Source organism: Nuphar pumila, chromosome 14 (genome assembly GCF_984573655.1).
Source record: "Nuphar pumila chromosome 14, dmNupPumi1.hap1.1, whole genome shotgun sequence".
Lineage (NCBI taxonomy): Eukaryota > Viridiplantae > Streptophyta > Magnoliopsida > Nymphaeales > Nymphaeaceae > Nuphar > Nuphar pumila.
Window position 1 is genome coordinate 81,262,510 of NC_143262.1, and position 25,508 is coordinate 81,288,017.

Genomic DNA, 25,508 nt, shown 5'->3' on the forward strand with positions numbered 1-25,508 from the left:
AAAAAAACCTAGATTTTCAAATTTCGAGTTCAGGCTTGATAGTATCGGGTCTGGGCTTGGGTTTAATCAGACTTACCATAAGAGAAACCATACCCAAACCCGATAAGAACTACATGAACCAGACCAGGCCATACTCAGATAAAATAAATTTTTTTATTAAAAAAATTATGGGTCTTAATCGAAACTCGAGTTGAGCCCGAATCTAGTATAAAATTTTACAAGCTATAATCATATCCATGTATTAATCATACCGTCAGGTTTGAACCCAGGTCTTCTTATTTATCACCATACCCATACCCTATAGGGTTTGGTATGGGTCAAGTTCAGGTAAACCCGACGCGTAGGGGTGTCAACCGGCCGGGTTTACCCAGACCCAACCCGAACCAAATCCTATAAGGTCCGGGTATGGTGATAAATAAGAAGACCCGATTACGACTCGGGTTAGAACCCATTAATACATGGATTTGGGTATAGTTTGTGAAATTTTATTATAAGCTCAGACCTGAACTGAGTTCAGGTTAAGACCTCAAAATTTCAATGTAAAAATGATAAAAAATATTATTTTACCGGGTATAGTTCGGGTCTGGTTCATATAGTTTTTTTATCGGGATCGGGTATGGTTTATCTTATAGTAGACTCGGGTCTGGACCGATACCATACTCGAAAATCTGGTCCAGGTTCAACCCGATGCGTACCCCAGCTTTCTCTGTCGAAGAGAGAGAGAGAGACGGGCCCGTCCGTATCGAGTTCGTCGTGCTCGACACGCTGCGGCGCTCTTGCCCCACAAATTAACTTGGTGTGGAAGGTAGCTGGATTGAAACCCACCCAACTGCTTGCCTGCTCTCTTTTGTTCTTTCCCTACCTGAACCGCCTCAGCAATTTCCACTCATTCATCATTTCTCTCGTCATTCTAACAAATCCAAAAACATCAAATATAGAAAGATTTTGCCTCCCTTTTGTTCCAGAAATCCACCTCTGGTTGTGCTCGATTCGATCAGCGTCCAGAGAATGGACGCCGAATGTTCTGGAACCAAAAGAGTCGGGGAGGAAACCATCTGGGCAAAACTTGGTGCGCATCTCTCTCTCTCTCTCTCTCTCTCTCTCTCTCTCTCTCTCTCTCTCTCTCTCTTGTTTCTTGCATTGTTGTACTTAGTTCCATAGAATGTGACTCATGAGACACTTTCAATAGGATTATGGGGTTATGGAGTGAACGCTCAATCGTCATTCAATCCATCATCATTGTACTTAGTTCCACAGAACGTGATTCATAAGACGCTTTCAATAGAATTATGGAGTGAATGCTCAATTGTTAGGTAGGTTCGACTTGGGAATGTCACCAAGTTAACGGGACGTCACGAATTCGAAAGTCACGTGGGCCGAAGCTGGGTGTACTCCCTGGTGGGCAAGGGGGGCCTGGATTTCTAGGGCAATGAACTTGGTGAGCAAGGCGGTTTTTCGCCTGTTATCGGAAAAAAAATAAGGATAAAGGGTTGTAATGAGTGCGAGGACGCATCCCCCACTTCCCCCTTTTCAAATCAATTTTCTGTTGCACTTGTTTATAAACACAAAGTATTCGTAAATTTTAACACAATCGGTTGGGAGTTCAGTGCTTGTTTGCGGGTGGGTAGATGAAATTAGTGACTTCTGTAGTCCTGAATTTTTTTTTCTGGTACAAGGGTCATAGTGGATTTGTCTCTGGAGGTGGTGATGATGGTCCATGTTAAAAAGGCGAAGAAGGTGTCCCAAACCTGCGGGTACACTTTTAAACAAGTGGGTATTTGGTGAAATGAAGTTTGTGCATTTGATAGGACATTATATGTTGTTACTACGGATATTTAGATGTCCATGGTTATGGGATGGCAGAAAGCAGCATCTTCCACGAAAGACTGCAGGAGAAAAGGGAGTTTTATTGGGAGTATGAGGGATACTGGTAAACCATAGTGCTGCAGTTATGAGCTGCTACGAGTGAAATCAGTTCAAGCCAGGGGCGCGTTTGCAATGCCTGTGATTTTATAACTTTCAAACGTGCAAAAATGCAAGCCGTGAATGTGATTCTAGCTGTGAATGTTGAAGTCTCAAAACTTGTGAAAGTCTTACACAAGTCTTACCTTGTGAATAACTTTCACAAGAATTAGCTGTGAATGTGATAGGGCACTGACATGACACATAATCACATGATAGAATTTCACACAAGTCAAATTCACAACCTAAAAGCAAACATGAGAAATTTAATGCCTGAGAATGTGAATCACATAAATCACTTTCTCATGGACAATACTTTCACAGTTGAATAACCTGTGATCAAAACAAACATGCCCTAGATTAGCCTCATCATCTGTTTCACTCTCTAGTTCAAAAATTATTCAATGGAAATAATAAGATTCCGTCTTGGGTTACATATGTATGAGTGAATTCCTACAATTCAATTTGGTCAACCATTTTATCCTTTTAATTGTCATAATGAATGAGTACCTTTCAGGCTTGCATATTTTTCTTATATTCTTATTGTGAGTTGTGCATCTCTTCATTGCAGTGCCATCTGATTCAAGACTGCCAGATATTGATATCAAGTCAAATGAGATGGTCATTTGTTCAGCTACCACGTGTGCATCACTTGATAAAAAGAATTGGTGTAAAATAGTGACTACGGACTTCAGATCTGCTACAGTCCATAACATAAGGTTTTTTTCCATCTTTCTATATAAATCCTTATGTAATGAAACAAGAGAGTACAATGACACGGCCACTAAGGGCATTCAAGAAACACAAAAATGTGCACAAGCACTAGTCCACCAAGGGACAATACACAAGCCACTTAAGGGAAAATACAAGAGTTCCAAATACACTCACAATAGCCGCTAATGGGCAAGCACTAGAGAGCAAAACAACATAAAAAATATGGATTTATTCACAAATAATGCTTAAGAAAAACATAACAATAATATGGGAGAGATCCCATATTTATAGGCAATACACAACACAAGAGGGGCTAGCCAACTAGCCATTGGGCTAGTCCCCTATCCCAACGGCTGGAACAAAAAAGAGTAAAATACAAAAAAGAAAAAAAATAAATAAATGTACAAAAATGCCCCTAATGGGCACCACCTATTACACAATAGTAAAAATACCAAAATTCACCTAATGGGCATAACCTATTAGTCTATTACATATACAAATCAGCTAAAAAAATAGGTATATATACACAGATATATATATGTATATACATGTGTATATACCTATACAATTTAACACCTTATGAGATACTCTCATATAGTGGAAAGTAAATGTTTTTCACAAGAGTGATTGTGTACATTGAAATATCAAAAAGTCTTATCAGGCGACTTAAAGGGTCACATTCATAATTGGAAGTCATGCTTTGAAGTTTCATTGGGTGCATTACTTAGCATTTTCAATTCTACAACAACAAAATCCTGCATCATACTTCTTGTTTCTCTAGATTAATATCTGTATTGTTTCATAGATAGTGTAGTTCACTCACAATAATTATATCTGTTATACTCCTTCCTGCAGCTCTACACTGTTCATTTCTTTTTTGTTTGGAATCCATAGTTGAAATTGAACTACATAAAAGGGCAGGCATCAGGCATATCTGTTTAACTTAAGTCTTATTTTTTCAATGAGATGTTGGGGACAATACATAACCAATTTGGATCAGGTAATAATATTAAAAGAAGACCCCATGGAGACATGAATTTTTTGGCTTCCGATTCAACAACCAAACGTACCTGCATATGTGTGAATGTGTGTGCATGCAAGCCTTCAAACAAGAACAAGCATGCATTTTGGTGCACAAGAGTGTGTTTATGTGCATACTTATAATATGTTATGTGTGTGCATGTGTCTATCGATTATCATGCAAGAAAATATCTCACCTTAAAGTATTGTTTGAATGATGCAACTTTTTGATAAAGTATTTTTAAAAGATATTTTTCAATAAAAGTGTCAGTGTAAACCGTGCATCAAATTATAAAAACCGGCTCACACTAGTGGTGAAGTCCGAGTCGAACTCAGGGAATGAATTTAATCACTTTTGTACCCCACACAAAATGAATTTTGTTGCCTTTCAATAAAAATAAAAAGAATAATTAACTAATTACAAGAGTTACCCTCTCTGGAGGGCTCAAAGAATAAAAAGGCCTTATTACAACCCAATTAATTAAAATGGCCCTCTGCCCCCCAAAAAAATAAGAATAAGGAAAAGCAAAAATTGCAGTGCTTCTTTTCCAAGCGCTCTACCTTTCTCCTTGTAATGCATGCACGGCCCTTTGCTATCACGCTTTTATCTTCAATGTGAGCCTTCCTACAAAACACAAAAGAACCTAACATGAAACAATCACAGCAACTTGCCAAAAGAACTAAGTTAGTTATATAAAAAATAATAATAAACAAAAAAAAAACAAGAATCACGACCTAATTAAATCTAAAACTAATTAACTAATTAATTAGATGGCAACCTAGAGAAACAATCTAACTAATCAAGAAAATCCTAAGCTAACCGACTAAACAGGTAACTACCAAGATTGCGACTCTCTTTTTTTTTTTTTAATGCTGGCTACACGCCTGGTACTGCAACTACTCACACCGATCTGATCATAACGCAATCAAGTTGACTGCACGGCTGCTGACACCCGACCAGTTGGATCAGTTTGGTCATGATCTGCTGAATCCGCAGAGATGTTGTACAGCAGATCATGCTTCTTTGATCTCAAAAATCCCACAAGAACACACGCTCTGTCTCACCAACGAGCTTTCAATCATGTCAATCAGCCGGTATATTGATCGGGAAAGTAAATAAGTATATTTAATACACAGGTCTGATCACAGTGTATGGGCTGACAGAACTGTGTTTGCAGTTCACGCTGATATGCGTGACCGAACGCTCGTGATTGCTGGTACGTCAGATGTACCGATTTGTGAGTTTTTGCAAAGGCCTGTCCGATCAAAATCCACCAAATCACGCAAAACAGTTTGTAATATGTGAACAGTGGATCCTTTCAGCAGACCCACGCATACGGTTCTACTGGTGTGGGTCTGTTCTGACCTGCGTGAGAAGGAACCAACTAGATCTGTCACTATGACAGATCTGGTATGTTATCTCACAGGTCGAACGGCCCTGCTGCCTTCTATCAACATGCAGAAACTAAGAAAAACAAACAAACTACCGTGCAAACTACCTATATCTATATGATGTCTGTACTCTATGCAATGAACACCTAACTTCAATTATTGACGTGCTGGAACAACCAATATAAACCTGACCAGATCTGCCAGCAATGACAGATCTGGTATAGGATTAGTAAGGGTTGTCTTGCCGCACGTGCCCTCAATGCAAAAAAAAAAAAAATGAATTGCAAACGTGAAAACTAATTATGCCATGCTAAAATTGAACTTTATGCGATGCATCAAATAAAATATGCTATATGCAATGCTTAAACAGGATTTATATGCATTTAAAGAATAAAAAAATTAATCTATATGCGTAAACGTAAAGAGAAGGGGGGAGAAGAGGTTTACCTTAATGGCTCGCCTCCGACGGACGGGTTGAGAAGAAGAGCGGTCTTCCGTTGCGATCACACGCGTGCCACCGTCTCCGATGATGGTGATACGAGAAACCGGCGACGATGGGGGTAAGAAGAGAAGAAGAGAAATAAGAAGAAGGAAGAAAAGGAAGAGGAGCCGGTTGGAGAAAAAGAGGGGAGAGAGAAGAGGAAGAGGAGAGGGGGGGGGCGTGAATCTCAAGAGGGGAAAGACGCCCCCCTCTCTCTCAATGCTATTATTTATAATACAAGGTTAGGGTTAATCAGATTTTTAAGAAAAAAGATTCAAAAAGAGTCCACAAGGTTTTCTAAAATTTCAAAAGACTCCCTTTTCTAAAAATATTTCATAAAAACTTATTTAATTTTGCTAAAAAAACTCAAAGAGGACTCTAATTTGCTCAATTTACTAATTGATTAAAATCACTAAAACTTCTAGCAAACAAGCATTTTTAACCATTTTTCACACGTAATCATGCATGTAAACCTATAAAAATTATGCATAAAATTATGCATGATCATTGAACATTAATCATTGTTGCCCAAATTTGTTTGTTACATCTTATCATGGAAATCCTAATGAGGTACTCTTACTAAAACAACTTTGTGTATCTGTAATTTTTTACTTGTTAAGCATGCTATTAATTATAGCTAAGGATGAGCATCCCTCAGTTGCTTGAGGAAGAAGGGTATTTGTGCAAAATAAGGCCTTAAATGCAAGTTTTCGGAAGAGAGCTAAGGAAAGAAGACAATATTGGAGAGTAAAAGGGGATAATGCAGTACCTGGAGCAAACTAAACAGCACATTGACCCACACAATTATTAACCAGGATTCTGAAATTAACCCATGGACATGATCATTTGAATCTTGAATAATGAAAAGTTAATTGGGAATGGGAACCTTTTTCAGATTAAGCATACATGGATTGTAATATATGGATTTAAAACATAAAACCCTTGGACATGTAGAGAGAAGTGAGGAAAACTATTGATAAGTTGATGGTACTTGTGTACATAAATGTCCAACATCTGGGATCTTGAAGAAGTGGGGCGAACATTTCTCTTGATGCATGTGTCCATGATATTTTTTTTTCTCTTTTTTTTCAGTTCTTGTACTCTATTTATTAGGATCTTAGTATATTCTATTATTTTCGGTCTATGTAGATGATACTTAGGCTACACTTTATTACTGTTAGATCCACAATTTCACACATTTCTGTTTTGTTCCTACAGCCCAAACGACATTATCGTTGATGGGATTTCTCTTGGAAAGGAAGATGATTTGATTATCAAGTGTGGTAGTGAAATTATTTCTGGTCCAGAAAAAGGAGGTCAGTGAACATTCCAGACAACTTTTTCTCTTATGTGACTTTGATCTTTCAGAGAAGAATTTTTTTAACATGGTCTGGTATCTTATTGGTTAAAGAGTTTACCAATTGATCTTTTTGGTTTATATTCTGATGCTTGTGTGGTTATCCGGTGTAATTATATTACTTACTTGGTGGGTGTTTAAAAGGCAACCATTTACTATTTATTCTTTTGATGTAAAGTTGTAAACACACTAACCACATTCTCATGCACAAGGTAATATGTAAGGAGTACATGGACATCTTAGAAACTTTCAACTCCTGGATGGGTTGTTCATGCACACTAGTGGCCTTTATACTTGGAATGGTATATGGTTGAGGTGGGATTGTTGATTTTCTCTATGTTTCATTTTCAGGGCATGTAGTTTACACTTTCCAAGTGATATTAGCAGAGCAACATTTGAACAAACTCATCAAGGTGAATCTTTAGATGTTTTGAATTGCTTTGGTTTCTGGCTTACGTTTCTTATCAAGAGAAAATTTCATTTGTTTATTTGGTATTGTTAGGTATCAATAGATGTTGATCTTGTCAAGTGTAGCATTTGCTTGAATATGTGGCACGATGCCGTAACAGTCACCCCTTGTCTACATAATTTCTGGTAATTTTTCTATGCTTCATTTTCTAAGCTTACTGCTCAATCTATGTTAAAGGTCTTAATATTTTAGATTTTGTTTCTTTTGACAGCAATGGTTGCTTCTCTCGGTGGATGAAACAATCATTAAGAAATCGTCAAACCCTACTTTGTCCTCATTGCAGAGCAAGAATATACTCTGTTGGAAGAAACCATTTTTTGCATAACCTTGAAGAGGTTGCCTCTCATGCTTTCACAGCTCAACCAGTTTTAAGATTTACAGGTTTTTTGTTTATGCAACTGTAGTCAACAAAGCAATCAAATGCTCTTTGTCCAGTTATCTGAAAACTATATAACATGGATATTTCAAAATGCCCAGCATGCCTTATCTTGACAGCTGGTACTTTAGGTGCAGGTTTAACGACCTCAAACTGACCCTCGAAAATTGTGATTTTTTTAAACAATTATGGAAAACCTTCCAAGGATCCGGGGCAATCCATCAACCATTCCCAACATAGAGTCAATTTAAAACTATGAATTGAACTTCATTTATTTAATCAAATAAGTCAAGAAAGTTCAAAAATTCAAAAATCAACTCTAATCCATCACATACACATCAGAACCCAGGCCACCAAGTCATAAAACCTCGAGTCATCGCGCCAACCAATCCCTCTCATCACTGAGTCTTCGTGCCTGAAAAACATTTTTAGAAAACGGATAAGAACCGAAGTCCTTGCACGAATTTCTCTAAAAATCCAACAATAAGAAAATAACATAAATTAAATCATGCACAAATGTAAGAGAAAATCACAGACAATAATTTATTAGAACTAACTTACCATTCAAGTAGTTTAAACAAGCATTCAATAATATCATGCTAAATCAAATATTTAGGAATGCATGAAACTAATGTTGAACAGTAAATGATGTATGAATCAATGCATATGCATGAATAACTTTTTAAGTTAATTATCAGAATTGCTTTTGCATGCATGTCCTTATTAAATGCACACAAAATTTAATTTTCACTTTCCTTACAAACTTGCGAATACTAAAAAATTGGTAGAGTTCATGAGGTTCAAGGTAGTTCTCAATCGTAACTTAATACACAATTTGTATTTTAATTACTGAGTTCCACATTTGTTCACCGACCGATATCTGGCATCAACACTATCAATCAGAATATTAGGCATCAACACCTAATGCTGGAACATCGAGAACTTCAACATCCATTGATGTCACTTTCTTGGTATACCAATAATTACAGCTAAGTCAACACCACCGCCCTCAGGCAAAGTGGCTGAAAACTCCCTAAAACCGTGGCTAAGAACATGAACCTAGCATCGAGTTATGGGGAATAACAATTGCTCACGGAGTTTTAGTATCCTCATGATCCCTCACGACCGTCGTCCAAGATTCTCACATTATCAAAAGGACATCAAGGAAGAACATTATTATATAGTTTGATCTCTTTTACCATCTTAATCAATTAAAAGTTCTTTACATAAGAACAATTATGCAAATAAACATGCAATAACAAATTCGGGTCCTTACCCTATCAATTCAACAATATAATTAATTTTGAAAAAACCAATATTTTTAGAAATCATCTTGTAATGCATAAACAGTTTCAGTAACACATGAGCAACACATGCTCATGGCCTACATAAGTCTATCAGTGGTTCACTCACAATCATTAATCAATCTCCTAAATAATTCATGTCATTGCAAAATTTCAGTAAACATAAATCTCACATAGACATACAAACCTATGTTTACAATGCATAATTATCAATGTATATTTATAGCAAATGAATGAATGCAAATCTTTACCAAATTCATCACATTAGCCAAAACCTAACTTTTAGAATTGACCTGTTTCATCATTTATTCATCTCAGATTTAGATGAATATACAATATCCATCAGATTCCACAATTTCAACAAATAGTCATATTTTTGAATGCATTGACTATAGCCCCAATACACAATTACAACACAAAGACAACTACAGCGACATGCATATATATGTATGTATGCGGCAATATATATATATATACATATATATATATATATATACACACACACACACGCACACACACACATATGCGCAATACTATGCATACGTGTATACATAAATATGTATTCAACAATATAACATACTTGCTGTTGCTGAATACATACATGAGCAATATATGTATCATATGCTGTCGCTGCACACATATATGCAGCAATTACACTTACCGCCCACTTGTTGTCGCTACACACGCATGGGCAACAACATGCTGACAGCGTGTTTACTGTCCGCTGCACAAGTGTGGACAACAATATGCTGACAACATGTTTGTTGTCACAGCACAAGCGTGACCAGCATCATGCTGACAACATGTTTGTTGTCACACCACAAGTGTGGATAGCATCATGCGGGCAGCATGATTACTGTCACAGTTCTATTGCGAACAACAATAGGTGAGAACAACCACACGTATGATCAACACATATACAATCGACAATATATATTTACAGCGATATGCATAAACAACAATATGCATGATCAACTAAATGTATAAAGAGCACTATGCATGATCAATACCTATGTCACATAGATGCGGATGCGGGTACTGGTGCGAATGCGGCACTTTAAAAAAACTTGAGTGTGGGGGTACGGGAAGGGTATATATATATATATATTAACAGTTTTAAGTTAACATTACGTGTATGTGTGTGCATATATATATATATATATAGATAGATAGATAGATAGATAGATAGATAGATAGATAGATAGATAAAAATGGACTTGATTAGGGTTAATTGAATCTACTTTTGGATAGAAATGGACCTCAGTGTGGTTGACTTCACCTAACACAAATGAAGTTGTGTCCAAGTGTCGCACCCGCCTGGGTGCTGGTGTGACGCGGGTGCGGTGCCCTGTTAGAAGAGTCTGTGTTACATAGATCAATACATATGTAAACAACCATATGCATGTGCAGTTACATGTATAAACAACACTTATGCATGACCAGCTATATGTATATACCGTAATATGCATGATTAGCTTCATGTATAACACGCAGTATGTAATATACAACTCGTGTATGACCAGTATCGTGCTGCCAACATGTTGCTGTCACTACATGCGTGTGAACAACACCATGCTGACATGTTTGCTATCACAACACGTGTGAACAACATCATGCTGACAACATGATTGTTATCATAGCCCAAGCATAATCAGCCCTAAACGCAAGCTGTTATGTTTGAACAATAACACAACAATGCATGTTTTATATGCACCGAAAGTCGCAGGCATGATTAAGGATGCAGAAAATCAATTTTTAAGCATCAAAACATAAAAAATATAAGCAATATACATGCTGGAATTTTGCAGACATTATTAGAGATGCATAATCTTGGATTTAGGCATCAAGAACATGAAAAATGCATGGAATATGCTTGTAGAAATTTCTAGACATGTTCATGGATGCAAAAACATGGATTTAAGCATCAAGAACATAAAAAATACATTGAATATGCATGTAGAATTTTCCAGACATGTTTATGGATGCAAAAACATAGATTAAAGCATCAAGAACATAAAAAATACGTGTAATATGCATGCAGAAATTTTTAGACATGTCCGTGAATGCAAAAATATGGATTAAAGCACATGATTTAAGACATGCTAATAAACCCTTGTTTTATTGGAAAAAGAGAGAAACCCGTACCTTGATTCGAAGATTCATAAAAATAAATCTAGAGAAAGAAAGAGACATTTTTTTTTCCTTCTCTCCTCTCTCCCATAATGACATTTTTCTCTTTTTTTCTTTTTCTCTCACTTTCCTCTCTCTCTCTCTCTCTCTCTAGGGGACGACTTCTAGAGAGAGACTCTCTTCATTCTTTTTATAACTAGAGAAACTCTCTAGAAGGGGGTGACACCCCTTCTACATAAAGAGGGATAGAGTTCTACCTAGGGTAGAACTCTACCTCTAACTACCATTATCCTTTATTATATTATATTTTATTTTTGTTTAAACTTTATCCTATAGAATATTCCACACTAAGGGGAATGCCCCCTTCTAGAGGATTAAGTGGGATAGAGTTCTACCCCCGGTAAAACTCTACCTCATCCTTTCTCTTTAAATTCATATATTTCACTTTTTACATTTTTAAATTTTAAATTCAATTTAGTTTAAAAAGGTATGAATGAATTCTGGATCTAGGTTGGACCCACGATCTAAATCTATATCCAAGTCCAATTGGATCTTAATTCAGATCGGGTACCAGTCAATATGGATCCTAGACTGGGTCCAGATTCTCATATTAACATCAATCTAATTATAAACAGAGTAGGTCGAGTCCGATCCAAATCGAAAAGGACCAAAAAATAGAGGCTAGTCAATTTAGAAAAACGTATTTTCTAAGCCAACCGATATCCGAATTCGATAAAACAGATCTTCTACGAGATCTACGTTCCGAAATGGATCTAACTATGGCCTTAGATCTATTTCGCTCCTCAATTTTGCTTGAATTTAACGTGATTTTAACCCAAATTTTGCTCGAATTTAAAGGTTAAAAACAAATAAATTTGTAGATTTTTCTTATCATATATGGATCTTGTCAATAGGTCTTGGACCATGTCCAGACCCATGTTGACGTCAGTTCATATTTAAATATTTTCCATAATTTTGTCATATTAAATATAAATATTTAATAAAAAAATTGCTTAAAATTATAAAAAATTATGAGATATTATATCCCTACCCCCTTAAAAGAATTTCGCCTACGAAATTATAACGTACCGAAGAAGTGTGGGTAGTGTTCATGCATGTCGGTCTTAGGCTCCTAGGTGCACTCGTCCAACCCGTGATGTTGTCAACGCACTTTCATGAATGAAATCGTCATAATCTAAAGTATCTTCTTCTAGCGATCCACAATCTCTACCAGTCTCTCCTCCATCGTCATATGGTAGTATTTCAACCGCCTCATACTGAATAACATGTGAGGGGTCTGATACATACTTTCTCAATATCAAAATGTGAAAAACATTTTGGATCTGGAAAAACTGTGGCGGAAGTGCTATTCGGTATGCTGACTCGCCAACTCGCTCGAAGATCTCAAAAGGTCCAACATATCGATGACTAAGCTTTCCCTTCTTCCCAAACCTAAACACACTTTTCGTAGGCGATATCCAAACAAACACATGATCGCCCACTGCAAAGCTAATCTCCCTGTACTGCTGGTCGGCATAGCTCTTATGTTCGGCTCTGCGTAACCAATCGTTGGCGAATCATCCGCACCTAGTCTGAATAGTGTTGGATCGCCTTTGGAGACTCCACTACTCTAACTTCAACCTCATCCCAACACACCGGGTATCTGTATGGTCTACCATAAAGAGCTTCATGCGAAGCCATACCAATACTGGCATGGTAACTGTCATTGTGTGAAAACTCTGTAAGCTTCAAATGCCTGTTTCAATCCCCTGCCCAATCCAGCGCACATTCTCTAAGCATGTCTTCGAGAGTCTGGATCGTACACTTTGTCTGTCCATTGGTCTGTGGGTGAAAAGTCGTACTGAACTTTAACTTGGTACCTAAGGTCTTCTGCAACTGGTGCCAAAAATGAGACGTAAAGCGAGGATCTCGATTTGATACTATGGAAAGCGGTACTCCGTGAAGTCGAACAATCTCATCGATATACAAATCTGCCAAGCTCTCTAAACTTTGATTCACCCTGATCAGCATAAAATGAGCACTCTTCATCTGTCTATCTACTATAACCCATATGGTATCATGTTGTCGATGGGTCTTCGACAAATCCTCGACGAAGTCCATTGATATATCGTCCCACTTCCACTCAGGGATGTCCAAAGGCTGTAGTAGTCCACCGGGTCTCTAGTGCTCGATCTTAACTTGCTCACAAGTAAGACATTGAGACACAAACTCAGCAATGTCCCGCTTCATCCAATTCCACCAATATGTCCTCTAAAGGTCCTTGAACATTTTAGTGCCACCAGGATGAACGAAATACTTCAACCTGTGGGCCTCACTCATGAGCTCCTCCTGAAGTGCCTTCGGAACCCAACATCTGTCTTCGAACATGATAGTCTTATCCTTCTCATAATGGAACTGCGCATTCAACTTCTGGGCACTCTCGCGCAACTTCTCAAAGTCTGTAACTGCTGACTGAAGTTCCTCAATGCAATCAATGATCTCGGGCCGCGCTCTCATCCCTACACAATGGATACGTTCGACTTCGTCTGCAAACGACTGCCACTTGACAAACTTCTCAAGCAAGTCCCAACTCTGACCTATCAAGTTGGTTGTTATAACCAATGTCTTCTTGCTCAGCGCATCTACCACTACATTCGCTTTACCAGGGTGGTAAGCGATGATAAACTCGTAGTCCTTGAGGAACTCTAACTACCTGCGCTGCCTCAAGTTCAGATCCTTCTGCGTGAAAATATACTTGAGACTCTTGTGGTCTGACAGAACCTCAAACTGTTCCCCGTATAGGTAGTGGCACCAAATCTTCAATGCAAAGACAACAACTGTTAATTCTAAGTCATGCGTAGGGTAGTTTTTCTCGTGCACCTTTGGCTGTCGAGAAGCATAAGCGATGACCTTCCCATACTTTATCAAGACATAACCCAAGTTGGTCCTCGAGACATTGCTATATATTACGAACCCTCCTGACCTAGAAAGCAAAGTCAAAACTGGAGCTGAGGTGAACCTCTTCTTCAGCTTTTGAAAGCTCTCATTGCATCGAGGTGACCAAACAAAGTTTACCTCTTTCTGCAGTAGCTTTGTCATCGAGGCATCTATACGTGAGAAGTTATGGATGAATCAGACATAATATCCTGCTAACCCCAAGAAGCTTCTGATCTCTGTAACTATCTTCGGTTGCTCCCACGACAACATTGTTTTCACCTTGGCTGGATCTACCTCCACACCCTTTTCTGATATGACGCACTCGAGGAACATCATCCTGTCGAGCCAAAGCTCTCACTTAGAAAACTTATCCTAAAGCTTATGTTCCTTGAGTGTCTGCAACACGATCCTCAAATGCTCTCTGTGCTTCTCCACGCTCTCAGGATATATCAAGATGTCGTCAATTAATACAATGACAAACTGATCCAGCCACAACCGAAAGACTCGATTCATCAAGTTCATAAATGTTGTTGGAGCATTCGTAAGCCCAAAAGACATCATTAAGAACTTATAATGCCCGTATCTGGACCTGAATGTTGTCTTCGGGATGTCCTCTACCTTGATCCGTAACTGATGATACCAAGATCGAAGATTAGTCTTCGAGAATACCTTCGTCGTGTGCAACTGGTCAAACAAATCATCAATCTTGGGCAAAGGATACTTATTCTTCATAGTGACCTGATTCAGCATGCGGTAGTCAATGTAGAGTCTCATAGATCCATTATTCTTTTTGACAAATAAGACCGGTGCATCTCAAGGTGACACACTCGGCATGATAAATCCCTTGTCAAGCAATTCCTGCTGTTGCTTTTTCAACTCAACAAGCTCAGTAGTGTTAAATATGTATATGTAAATGAATATATTTCTGTACTGTATTGTACTACTGTACTGTATTGTACCACTTGTACAGCATACTGTACTGTATTGTACTACTGTACTGTATTGTACAACATACTGTACTGTATTGTACTATTGTACTGTATTGTACCACTCGTACATCATATAAATATCAATGGAAAGGGGAGAAGACATCATTGCCGCCCAACATTTTTCTCTCTCTTCCCTCTTACCTCTCTCTTTATCTCTTGCTACGATAGTAAGGTGACTCCCACATCTGATTTCTCACATGGTATCAGAGCCAAGGGCGTGGTAATCACGATCATCTGGAAGGCCCCTAAAGACCTTGACGTGCGTTTTTGGGCGTTCTCAAGGAAAGTGTTTTTTCCATCTTTTCTCTGTTGTTTCTCCGTTGAATCACTATATTTCGACGTCGTTTCTTCATTTCCTCATATCGTGCATCTTTTCCTTCTTACATATTCTGTTATCCCCAATTTTATCAACCCTAATTTTTGTTTTCCCCAAATTTGGGAACCCTCATTTCTCAAAAGTGCCTCTTTTCTCAAACTTCTTGTGATTTCTTATCTATTTCTTGCAATATAGTTGATAAATCGTACATTCTGCACGTTTAACTAAAAAATCGTGATTTCCAAAACTCAAAAATTTCTGTCCGTACGGTTCTGTCCGTACAACCTACGAATTTCTGTCGTGCTGTTTGATTCATCTTTGATCTTCTTCCTTATGGATTCTAAAATCAGCCCCGGATTTCTTTCTCAACTTGTTTCTCACAAATTAACTCATGATAACTACTTACTTTGGAAACGCCAAATTCTGCCGTTTATCCGAAGTCATGGTCTTTCCGGGCATCTGGATGGGGGATCACCCGCCCCACCTATGACTATTACGCAAGAGGTAACTGGTAATGATGGGAAGGTGAGTTGCATTGCTATTCCAAATCCTGTGTATGATGTTTGGTTTCAGAAGGACCAATCTGTGGTTGCCTATTTGACTGCCACGTTATCTGATCGTATATTACAAACTATCTCTGATCATTTTATTGCTGCAGAACTATGGAGACATCTTGCTCACTCTTATTCACAGGTTTCTGAATCACGCGCACTTCAACTGAAATGGCAGTTCCAATCTATGCGAAAGGGAACTAAGACCATTACTGAATTTCTAGGGGATATCAAAATTATCATTGATCAGTTGGCCGCTATTGGATATCCTGTTTCTGACAGAGATGTTGTTCAGCAGGTATTGGGAAGCCTTGGGCCCCAATATCGTATGTTTTGCACTGCATTACAGGTTGCCTCTACACTTCCATGCTTTGAGGATTTACAGGCCAAACTCCTACAGTATGAAGTTAGTTTGACTCAAGATCATCTTATTGATGATCCTCGTCCTGTCATGTTTACATCTGGGTTTACCTCATTTCGTCCACCTGCTGCTCATATGGGCCGTGGAGGACTCCTTCCTACTCTTACTGCTCCACCTGCCACTAGAGGTACCCGTGTCCCTACTTGCTTCCATTGCAACAAGCGTGGCCATGTGAAAGCAGATTGTTGGCACAACCCACAGAATCGCAACAAGGCAGGGAGGCCAGGACCAAGAGCTGGACAGATGAATGTTAGACAGTTTCAGGGGCAGCCGCAGGGAAATTTTCGAGCACATCAGGGTACTGATCAGGGACAGAGTGCAGGGTTGCCACATGATGTGCAACAAATTCTGATGACTGCATTTAACAACATGAATTTGCGTCAGAATGATGATGGAGTTTGGTATATTGATTCTGGAGCAGCCGCACATGTTACTTCTGATGCAGGTAAACTTTCCAACATGGTTCCTTATATTGGCACTGGCACTATTGTCACGGGAGATGGTTCCCACCACCCTATTTCTCATACTGGAAATGCATTTCTCTCTTTGTCACAATCTACACTACCATTGAAAAATGTCTTACTCACTCCTGCCATTGAGAAAAACATTTTATCTGTTTCTAAATTGGTTGATGAAACAAATTCATCCATGGAATTTACTCCATCTTCTGTTTGTCTTAAGGACCTTCGAACCAAGAAGATGCTCGCTAAGGGTGAACGACGCGGAAACATGTACGTCTTCGAAGCAGCCCCCGAGACTTTGAATACGTCATCTACCGTGTCTCCATCTTTTCCTGCTTATTTGAGTCAGTCTTCTTCTGTTATGCAATGTAATAAGCCAGTTTCTTGGCATCGTCGGTTAGGTCATTGTAGTCAAGGGTTCCTTGACAAATTGTCTTCTCAGGGTTTTATTCCCAAAGTCAAATTAGATCATAAGTGTCCTAGTTGTAATGTCTGCAAGAGTCATGTACTTCCCTTTCAAAGTATCAATAAAAGAGCTTCCAAGCCATTTGAAATTATTCACTCTGATGTTTGGGGCCCAGCTCCTGTTTTAACTCTATCTGGCTCTCGTTATTATGTGTTATTTCTTGACTCTTTCACTCGTTACACTTGGATTTACTTTATGAAATCTAAATCTGAAGTGTTCAAACTTTTCAAACAATTCCATGCTCTTGTTCAGAACCTTTTCAATTCAAATATCACTTATTTCCAGTGTGATGGTGGTGGAGAATACATATCTCATGATTTTAGTGAATATTTAAAGGACCATGGCATCACACGTAACTCCTCTTGTCCTTACACTCCACAACAGAATGGAGTAGCAGAACGTAAGCATCGGCATATTGTTGAAACCGCGTTAAGTATGATGCACAATATTGATATTTCTTTCTCTCTTTGGATTGAGGCCTTTCACACTGCAGTGCATATCATTAACAGGTTGCCTATGGAATTATTAGGAGATCAGTCTCATTATTTGCTTCACGGTTCTCACCCTTCTTATGATGATTTGCATGCTTTCGGATGCATTTGTTATGTCCATGTGGATCATTCTTTACGTAACAAGTTTCAGGACAGAGCAGTTCAGTGCAGATTTCTGGGATATGTCGATGGGTATAAAGGATATAGATGTTATGATCCTATTTTGGGTAAGATTAAGGTGTCTAGAAATGTTGTTTTTGATGATGACCATTTCAGCACTTGTGATACTTCTCAGGTATATGAGCAAACTACTTATGATCCATGGCTTTGTGATACTTTGCTATATGACTCTATCAGAGATCCTGTTGTTGATGAACCAATTCAGTTTGAAGCAGACAACTCCATCATCCAGGATGCACCTTCACGGTTTTCAGGTTTGGTTTATGCCCGTCGAGGAGCCCCTTCAACTCCATCTCACGAGGCTCCCCCTCTTTGACGATCCACACGTGAAAGGCATCCTATCCATCGTTGGGTTAGTTACAACAATTTTTCTCTTGACTTTCAGTTGTTTCTAACCAATGTGGCCAAAGAGAAAGAGCCGTCTACTTTCCATCAGGCAGCCCATTCTCGAGCTTGGGTTGAAGCTATGAACGAAGAAATGGCAGCACTTCATGAATGTCATACATGGGATATTGTTCCTCGACCTGTTGATAGAAATGTTGTTGGTTCCAAATGGGTTTACAAGATCAAGCGTAAACCAGATGGTAGCATTGAAAGATATAAAGCTCGCCTTGTTGCACGCGGATTCACACAACAATATGGGCAAGATTATGAGGAAACTTTTAGCCCTGTTGTCAAAATTGGCACCATTCGTGTGATCCTCACTTTGGCACTTCAGCATGGTTGGTCTCTTAGCCAGTTGGATGTCAAGAATGCGTTCCTACATGGGGACTTGAAGGAAGAGGTGTATATGGAGCAACCTCCTGGATATAGTGAACATGATGCGGCTACATGGGTTTGTAAATTGAGAAGGTCTCTTTATGGTTTAAAACAGGCATCTCGGTCTTGGTTTGAGAGTTTCTCCATGGAAATTCAGCAGCATGGCTTTTCTAAGAGTATACTTGATCATTCTTTATTTATGTATAAGAATGATCATGTTACTACTTGGGTTCTTATATATGTTGATGACATCATTATCACTGGGAGTGATGATGCACATATTGCCTTGGTCAAGTCTTTACTCATGGCCAAATTCAAGATGAAGGACTTAGGCCCATTGCGATACTTCTTGGGAGTTGAAGTCGATAGACAAGATGATCGACTCACTCTAAGTCAACACAAGTATACTCTTGACATTCTTCACACCACTGGTATGATTAATTGTAAACCTCTCAGCACCCCATCTGTCTTAAATCATAAGTTTAGTGCAAAAGAAGACCAATTATATCATGAGTCCACTTTATATCGCCGCATTGTTGGTATGTTGCAATATCTTACATTTACAAGACCTGACATTGCTTATGCTGTAAATCAAGCATCTCAGTTTATGCATGCTCCCACTGATTGTCATATGGAATGTATTAAGCGTATTCTCAGATATCTGAAAGGGACTATTGGAGATGGATTGCTCTATCACAAAGATGAAAGCTTCACTACAGGACACCGTTTACTTACATATTGTGATGCAGATTGGGGTGGGGACCCTGATGAGCGTAGGTCGGTTTCAGGATATTGTGTTTTTATTGGCCCAAATATTGTCACTTGGAGTAGTAAGAAACAAAAGGCCATTGCTAAATCCAGCACTGAGGCAGAGTACAGGGCAATGGCAGCAGGGACAGTTGATGTCACTTGGGTACGGCATCTTCTTCAAGAGTTGAATGAACCTATCTCTTCTTCTCTGCTTTTATGTGATAATCAAAGTGCCATTAATATTTCTTTTAACCCTATTCATCATTGTCGCACGAAGCACATTGAGATTGATCAGCATTTTGTTAGACAAAAGATTGAAACAGAAGAAATTGAGGCTTCGTATGTCAGATCAGAAGACCAAGTAGCAGACATCTTCACCAAAGGATTGGTTAGTCATCAATTTTGGTTACTTAAGGGCAAGTTGAGCATGATTGAAGATCATCCTCAACTTGAGGGAGGCTGTTAAATATGTATATGTAAATAAATATATTTCTGTACTGTATTGTACTACTGTACTGTATTGTACCACTTGTACAGCATACTGTACTGTATTGTACAACATACTATACTGTATTGTACAACATACTATACTGTATTGTACTGTATTGTACCACTCGTACATCATATAAATATCAATGGAAAGGGGAGAAGACATCATTGCCGCCCAACATTTTTCTCTCTCTTCCCTCTTACCTCTCTCTCTATCTCTTGCTACGATAGTAAGGTGACTCCCACATCTGATTTCTCACAAGTAGGTGTCATGCGATAAGGTGTTTGAGACACTAGTGCCGTATTAGGCATTAGCTTGATCGAAAACTCAATTTCTCTGTGAGATGGTAAACCCAATAAGTCCTCTGGAAAGATATCAAAAAACTCGTGGACCACGTCCAACTGCTCTAAAGATTATCTCTTGACTATCCGTCGCGGACACACTGGCTAAGAACATCTCCCAACTCTGCTTACAGTACTTAGTGATCTTCATTGCAGATATAATCTTCACTTCACCCGCTGACCTAATCGTCTGAAACACCAATGCTGACAGATCACTCCAAGTAGACCTTTTTACCTCGACACTAAAGAGTCGCATTATGCCAAAACAACCAATTCATACCCAGAATGACATAATAAAATGTCATATCGAGTATGATAAGGTCGGCAGACAACTCGTGTCCCTTAGTGACTACTCAAACTGCAGGAAGATACTTCTCACATCGAGTGGACACGCCCATCGAAGACATAACATGTAGTGCATTCTCTAAGCTAGATGGTGCAATGTCAAGCAATCCAGCAAAAGAAGAGGATATAAAAGAATGGGTTGCCCCCGAATCAAACATGACACGAGCAAGATAGTCAGCAACTACGATAATAGCTTCGATCAAGTCAGTCTGATCGTTCTGTTTCATGGTTGTGGCAACGTATACCTGCCTATTCGTCTTCCTTTGTGCCTGCTGTTGAGGTCTCTGCTGCTGCTAGCTGCCCTGAGCTACAAACTTGTTCGGGCAGTACGAGACAATGTGTTTGGGCTGCTTGCACTGGTAGCAAAGCCCCTTGAAGAGAGGACAAAAACCATCTACATGGCTCTTGTTACATCTCTTGCATACCTGTTGCACCTTTCCCTACTGCGTCCTCTGCTAACGACGGCCTTAGTGGTTTCCCTGCTGGATTTTTTGCTTCTTACTCTCTGCCCCATTGCATCTTATCACCCGCAGGTGGGTCTTTTCGAGCTCCACCGTTGTTGTTACCACCCTTCTTCGATTGTCCACCCTTGAATCACTCTCACTCTTCATTCAGGATGGAAGCCAACTTAATGGTGTCGCTAAGCGTCGTATGATAGCTAGTCATAACTGTTAAATTGTGTCTTCTTTTATATATATATATATTTCTCTACTCATCTTCTTGTAAACCCCCCAGGGGTATTTTAGTCATTTCATCTTTTTTACGCATATTCATAATTATGAATATGATTGTAATTTATTTTAATCTTTTTTCCTTTTCTTTTCTTTTCTTTCTTTTTTATTGATTGACCAAAGTCAACCTTGGAGAGGGCCCCATCACTAGTTGTTGGACCCCTCCAACAATTAGAATTCTAATCGTTGGAGGGGCTCCAATAGCTAGTGGAGCCCCTCCAAAGGTGTCACTAAAAGGTGTTATAAATAGGGGTGTTCCCCCTTTGTATAGGATATGCTTGGAGTTTTGTTCTCCATTATTTTCAATAAAGATCCTTTATATGATCCTTTATATTTTAGCATGTGTGTTCTATTTGTACCTTTGTGTACATTTATTCAAGTGTTCTTGTACCTTTGTTCACATTTTCCTTTGTAGAGTTTGTGCTTGTAGTGCACATTATCTCTTTTGAGATATTTTCACAATAACATGAACCTGTAGCCCATCCTCGCGACCTCGCACATACTTGGCTGCCCTCGCCTTATCGTCAGCAAAGAGGTTGGGGCAGTACCACTCTAGGCTCTTGAATTTTGTGTAGTCCACCAAACTCATGTTCTCCATCGTCAACTCGAGGAACTACTGTTGCATCATTTCCTTAGCAAAAAAGGGAAAATATGCTTCCAAGAACTCCTCTCAGAAGGTCTTCCAAGAGATAGTTTCCACAACGGCATACTTCACCCTACGCAGGGTGTCACACCACTTATTGGCATTGCCCTTCAGACGGTACATGCCAAAATTAGTCTGTCGGTTCTCTAGCACAGGTAGTAAATGGAATGCGCGCTCAGTGTCCTTGACGCAACTCTCAGCGGCTTTAAGGTCGGCCTTCTCGGAGAAAGTTGGCGGATCCAGCTTCAAAAACTTCTCGTATGTCATTGCACCAGTGTTTGATGTCACAATTGATACAGGGTGCACACAAGTCGTGGGCTGCAGTCTGCACAGTCTGCACCTGGATGTAAGTCACCATAGTATCAACTAGATTGTTGAGGGCATTCATCAAGAAATCCCTATGCTCCAGTCAGTTCGTGGGAGTGCTAAAACGACCATGAGTATACATTTATATAAAAAAATTCAACCAAAATTAATCAGTAAAGTTTACACCTCTAGATCAAACCTACCCCTTAGGATTGGTCCCGTTACAACAACATAGTCATATCAAGCATACAATTCAAATCATTACACATTAATTTAAATATAATTATCCATACAGTCAAAATAGAAAATTTCAAATTTTAAGAAAGTAAAGAAACAATTTCACAAAATAGCTCTTACCAGTGATGTAGAGACTGCATTTGGAGTACGAGTTTATGACCTGTATGGTGGTGGTTCCGACTAGCTCTAATACCAACTCTCTAATGAACCCAAACTAACCCTAAAAAAAATACAGATTTTTTTTTAAACAATTGCGAAAAACCTCCAAAAAAACCAGGAGCACATCACAGATTTAATATATCCAATCTATCAACCATTCCAAACATAGATTCAATTTAAAACTATGAATTAAACTTCATTTATTTAATCAAATAAGTTAAGAAAAGTTCAAAAATCAACTCTAATTCATCTCATGCACATCATAACCCTGGCCACCAAGTCATAAAATCTCGAGTCCTCCAACCAATCAGTCCCTCTCATCACTGAACCTCCATGCCTGAAAAACATTTTAAGAAAATGGGTAAGAACCGAAGTCCTTGTACGAATTTCTCTAAAAATTCAACAGTAAGAAAATAACATAAATTAAATCATACACAAATTTAAGAGAAAATCACAGATAATAATTTATCAGAACTAACTTACCATTCAAGCAGTTCAAATAAGTACTCAATAATATCATGCTAAATCAAATATTCAGGAATGCATAAAACTAATGCTGAACAGTAAATGATGCATGAATTAATGCACATGCATGAATAACTTCTTAAGTTAATTATTAGAGTTGCTTTGGCATGCATGTCTCTATTAAATACACACAAAATTTAATTCACTTTCCGTATAAACCCACAAATACTAAAAAATGGGTAGAGTTCCTGAGGTTTAAGGTAGTTCTCAATCATATCTTAATACACAATTTGTATTTTAATTACTGGATTCCACACCTGTTCTCGGATCGATATCTGGCATCAGCACTATCAATCGAAATATTGGGCATCAACACCTAATGTCGGGACATCAAGGATTTCAACATCCATTAATGTCATGCTAAGTAAACAACACCCTCAAGCAAAGTGGTTGAAAACTCCCTAAAATTGTGGTCAGGAACATAAACCCCACATCGAGTTCTTTTGAACAACAGTTGCACACAAAGTTTTAATATCCTCACGGTACCCTACGATCGTCATCCAAGATTCTCAAACTATCGAAAGAACATCAAGGAAGTACATTATTACACTGTTTAGTCTATTTTACCATCTTAATCAATTAAAAGTTCTTTACATATGAACAATTATGTAAATCAACATGCAATAAAAAATTTGGGCCCTTACCTTATCAGTTCAATAATGTAATTAATTTTGGAAAAATCAATATTTTCATAAATCATTTTACAATACATAAACAGTTTCAGTAACACATGAGCAACACATGCTCCTGGCTTACATAAGCCCATCAGTGGTTCACTCACAACTACTAATCAATCTCCTAAATAATTCATGTCATTGCAAAATTTTAGTAAAAATAAATCACATAGATATACAAACTTATGTTCATAATGCACAATTATCAATGTATATCTATAGCAAATGAATGAATTTAAATCTTTACCAAATTCATCACATTAGCCAAAAACCCAATGTTTAGAATCGACCAGTTTCAGCATTTATTCATCCCAGATTTAGATGAATATACAATATCGATCAAATTCCACAATTTTAATAAAAAATCATATTTTTGAATGCATTGACTGCAGCCCCAATGCAGAATCACAACACAAAGATGACTACAGCGATATGCATACATATATATGTATGCGACAATATAATATATATATATATACATACATGTTTGCAATAGTATGCATATGTATATACGTAAATATATATTCAACAATATAACATACCTATTGTTACATACACACATGAGGGTATCATATGCTGTCACTACACACATATATGCAACAATTACACTTACTGGCCATGCTGACATGCTTGCTGTCACAATACAACCGTGACCAGCATCATGCTGACAACATGCTTGTTGTCTCGGTTCTATTGTGAACAACAATAGGTGTGTAACGACCCCAACTCATACCCCTTGAAAAGTGCAGCATTTTTTCTTTCTTTTTTTTAAACCATTGCGGAAAACTTCCTAGAGACCTGGGGTTCTTATAGTTTCAATTTCAGCTGGATAACCACACACCACAAACGAACTTACATTTATCATCCATAACCAAACAACTAAACTCTTTATTAATGAATCAATAACAATCTCGTACTCAAATCAAAAGTGGAGTAACAACTGCAAGAAGTAAAAAGAACTAAAAGAAGCAAAAGTAGAGTCACTATGTCCGTAGGTGAAGCAGTCTGAAGCAAGTGTGACCCTCGTATACTCTCATAAATTAGTCGACTCCACTGATCATCTGCGGTTGCGAAAAACCATAGAAGTAGGGTGTCAGAACCGAAATCCTGAGCACAAGTACTTCTAATGAAACAAGTGAGCTAAAAAATACAGATAAGACTTCATGCAATAATTTAGAGAAATGCAATGATGACAAGTACATAATTCGATTTAAGCATTCATGCAACATAGAACAATTTCTAAGCATGAAGAATCATTTAAGTAATAGCAGAGATCACAATTTAAATAAGTGAGATATTAGTGATTAAACATCATGCATCCATCAATATGTAACAATTAAGGGAACAGATAACATATGCATGTTCTAATGAATAGCAGGAATATGCATGATTTATATGCAATGCATGAACATTTCATTATCTTTCATTAAAGTTTCTTTTTCTATATGCATGCCCTATTAAATGCATACAATTTAAGTTCCTTTTTTTAATTACTGTTGCCCGTGGATACACCAAACAGGTAAAATCACTG

The 25,508-nt window shown here is 38.2% G+C and overlaps 1 protein-coding gene across 2 annotated transcripts in view; it reads left to right on the plus strand.

The window, feature by feature from the left end:
- The first annotated feature begins 729 nt into the window (after positions 1-729).
- The window catches only part of LOC149817103 (RING/U-box superfamily protein), a 139,172-nt gene continuing 114,393 nt past the window's right edge, over positions 730-25,508 (plus strand). The window contains exons 1-6 of one of the 2 annotated variants that reach the window (XM_089988110.1): positions 730-1,069; positions 2,534-2,681; positions 6,788-6,885; positions 7,278-7,339; positions 7,429-7,520; positions 7,607-7,730. In XM_089988110.1, the coding sequence (XP_089844236.1) occupies positions 1,009-1,069; positions 2,534-2,681; positions 6,788-6,885; positions 7,278-7,339; positions 7,429-7,520; positions 7,607-7,730 (585 nt within the window). In that variant the 5' untranslated portion in view covers positions 730-1,008. The remainder of the gene's footprint in view (positions 1,070-2,533; positions 2,682-6,787; positions 6,886-7,277; positions 7,340-7,428; positions 7,521-7,606; positions 7,731-25,508) is intronic. The other variant, XM_089988111.1, reaches the window with a different exon arrangement.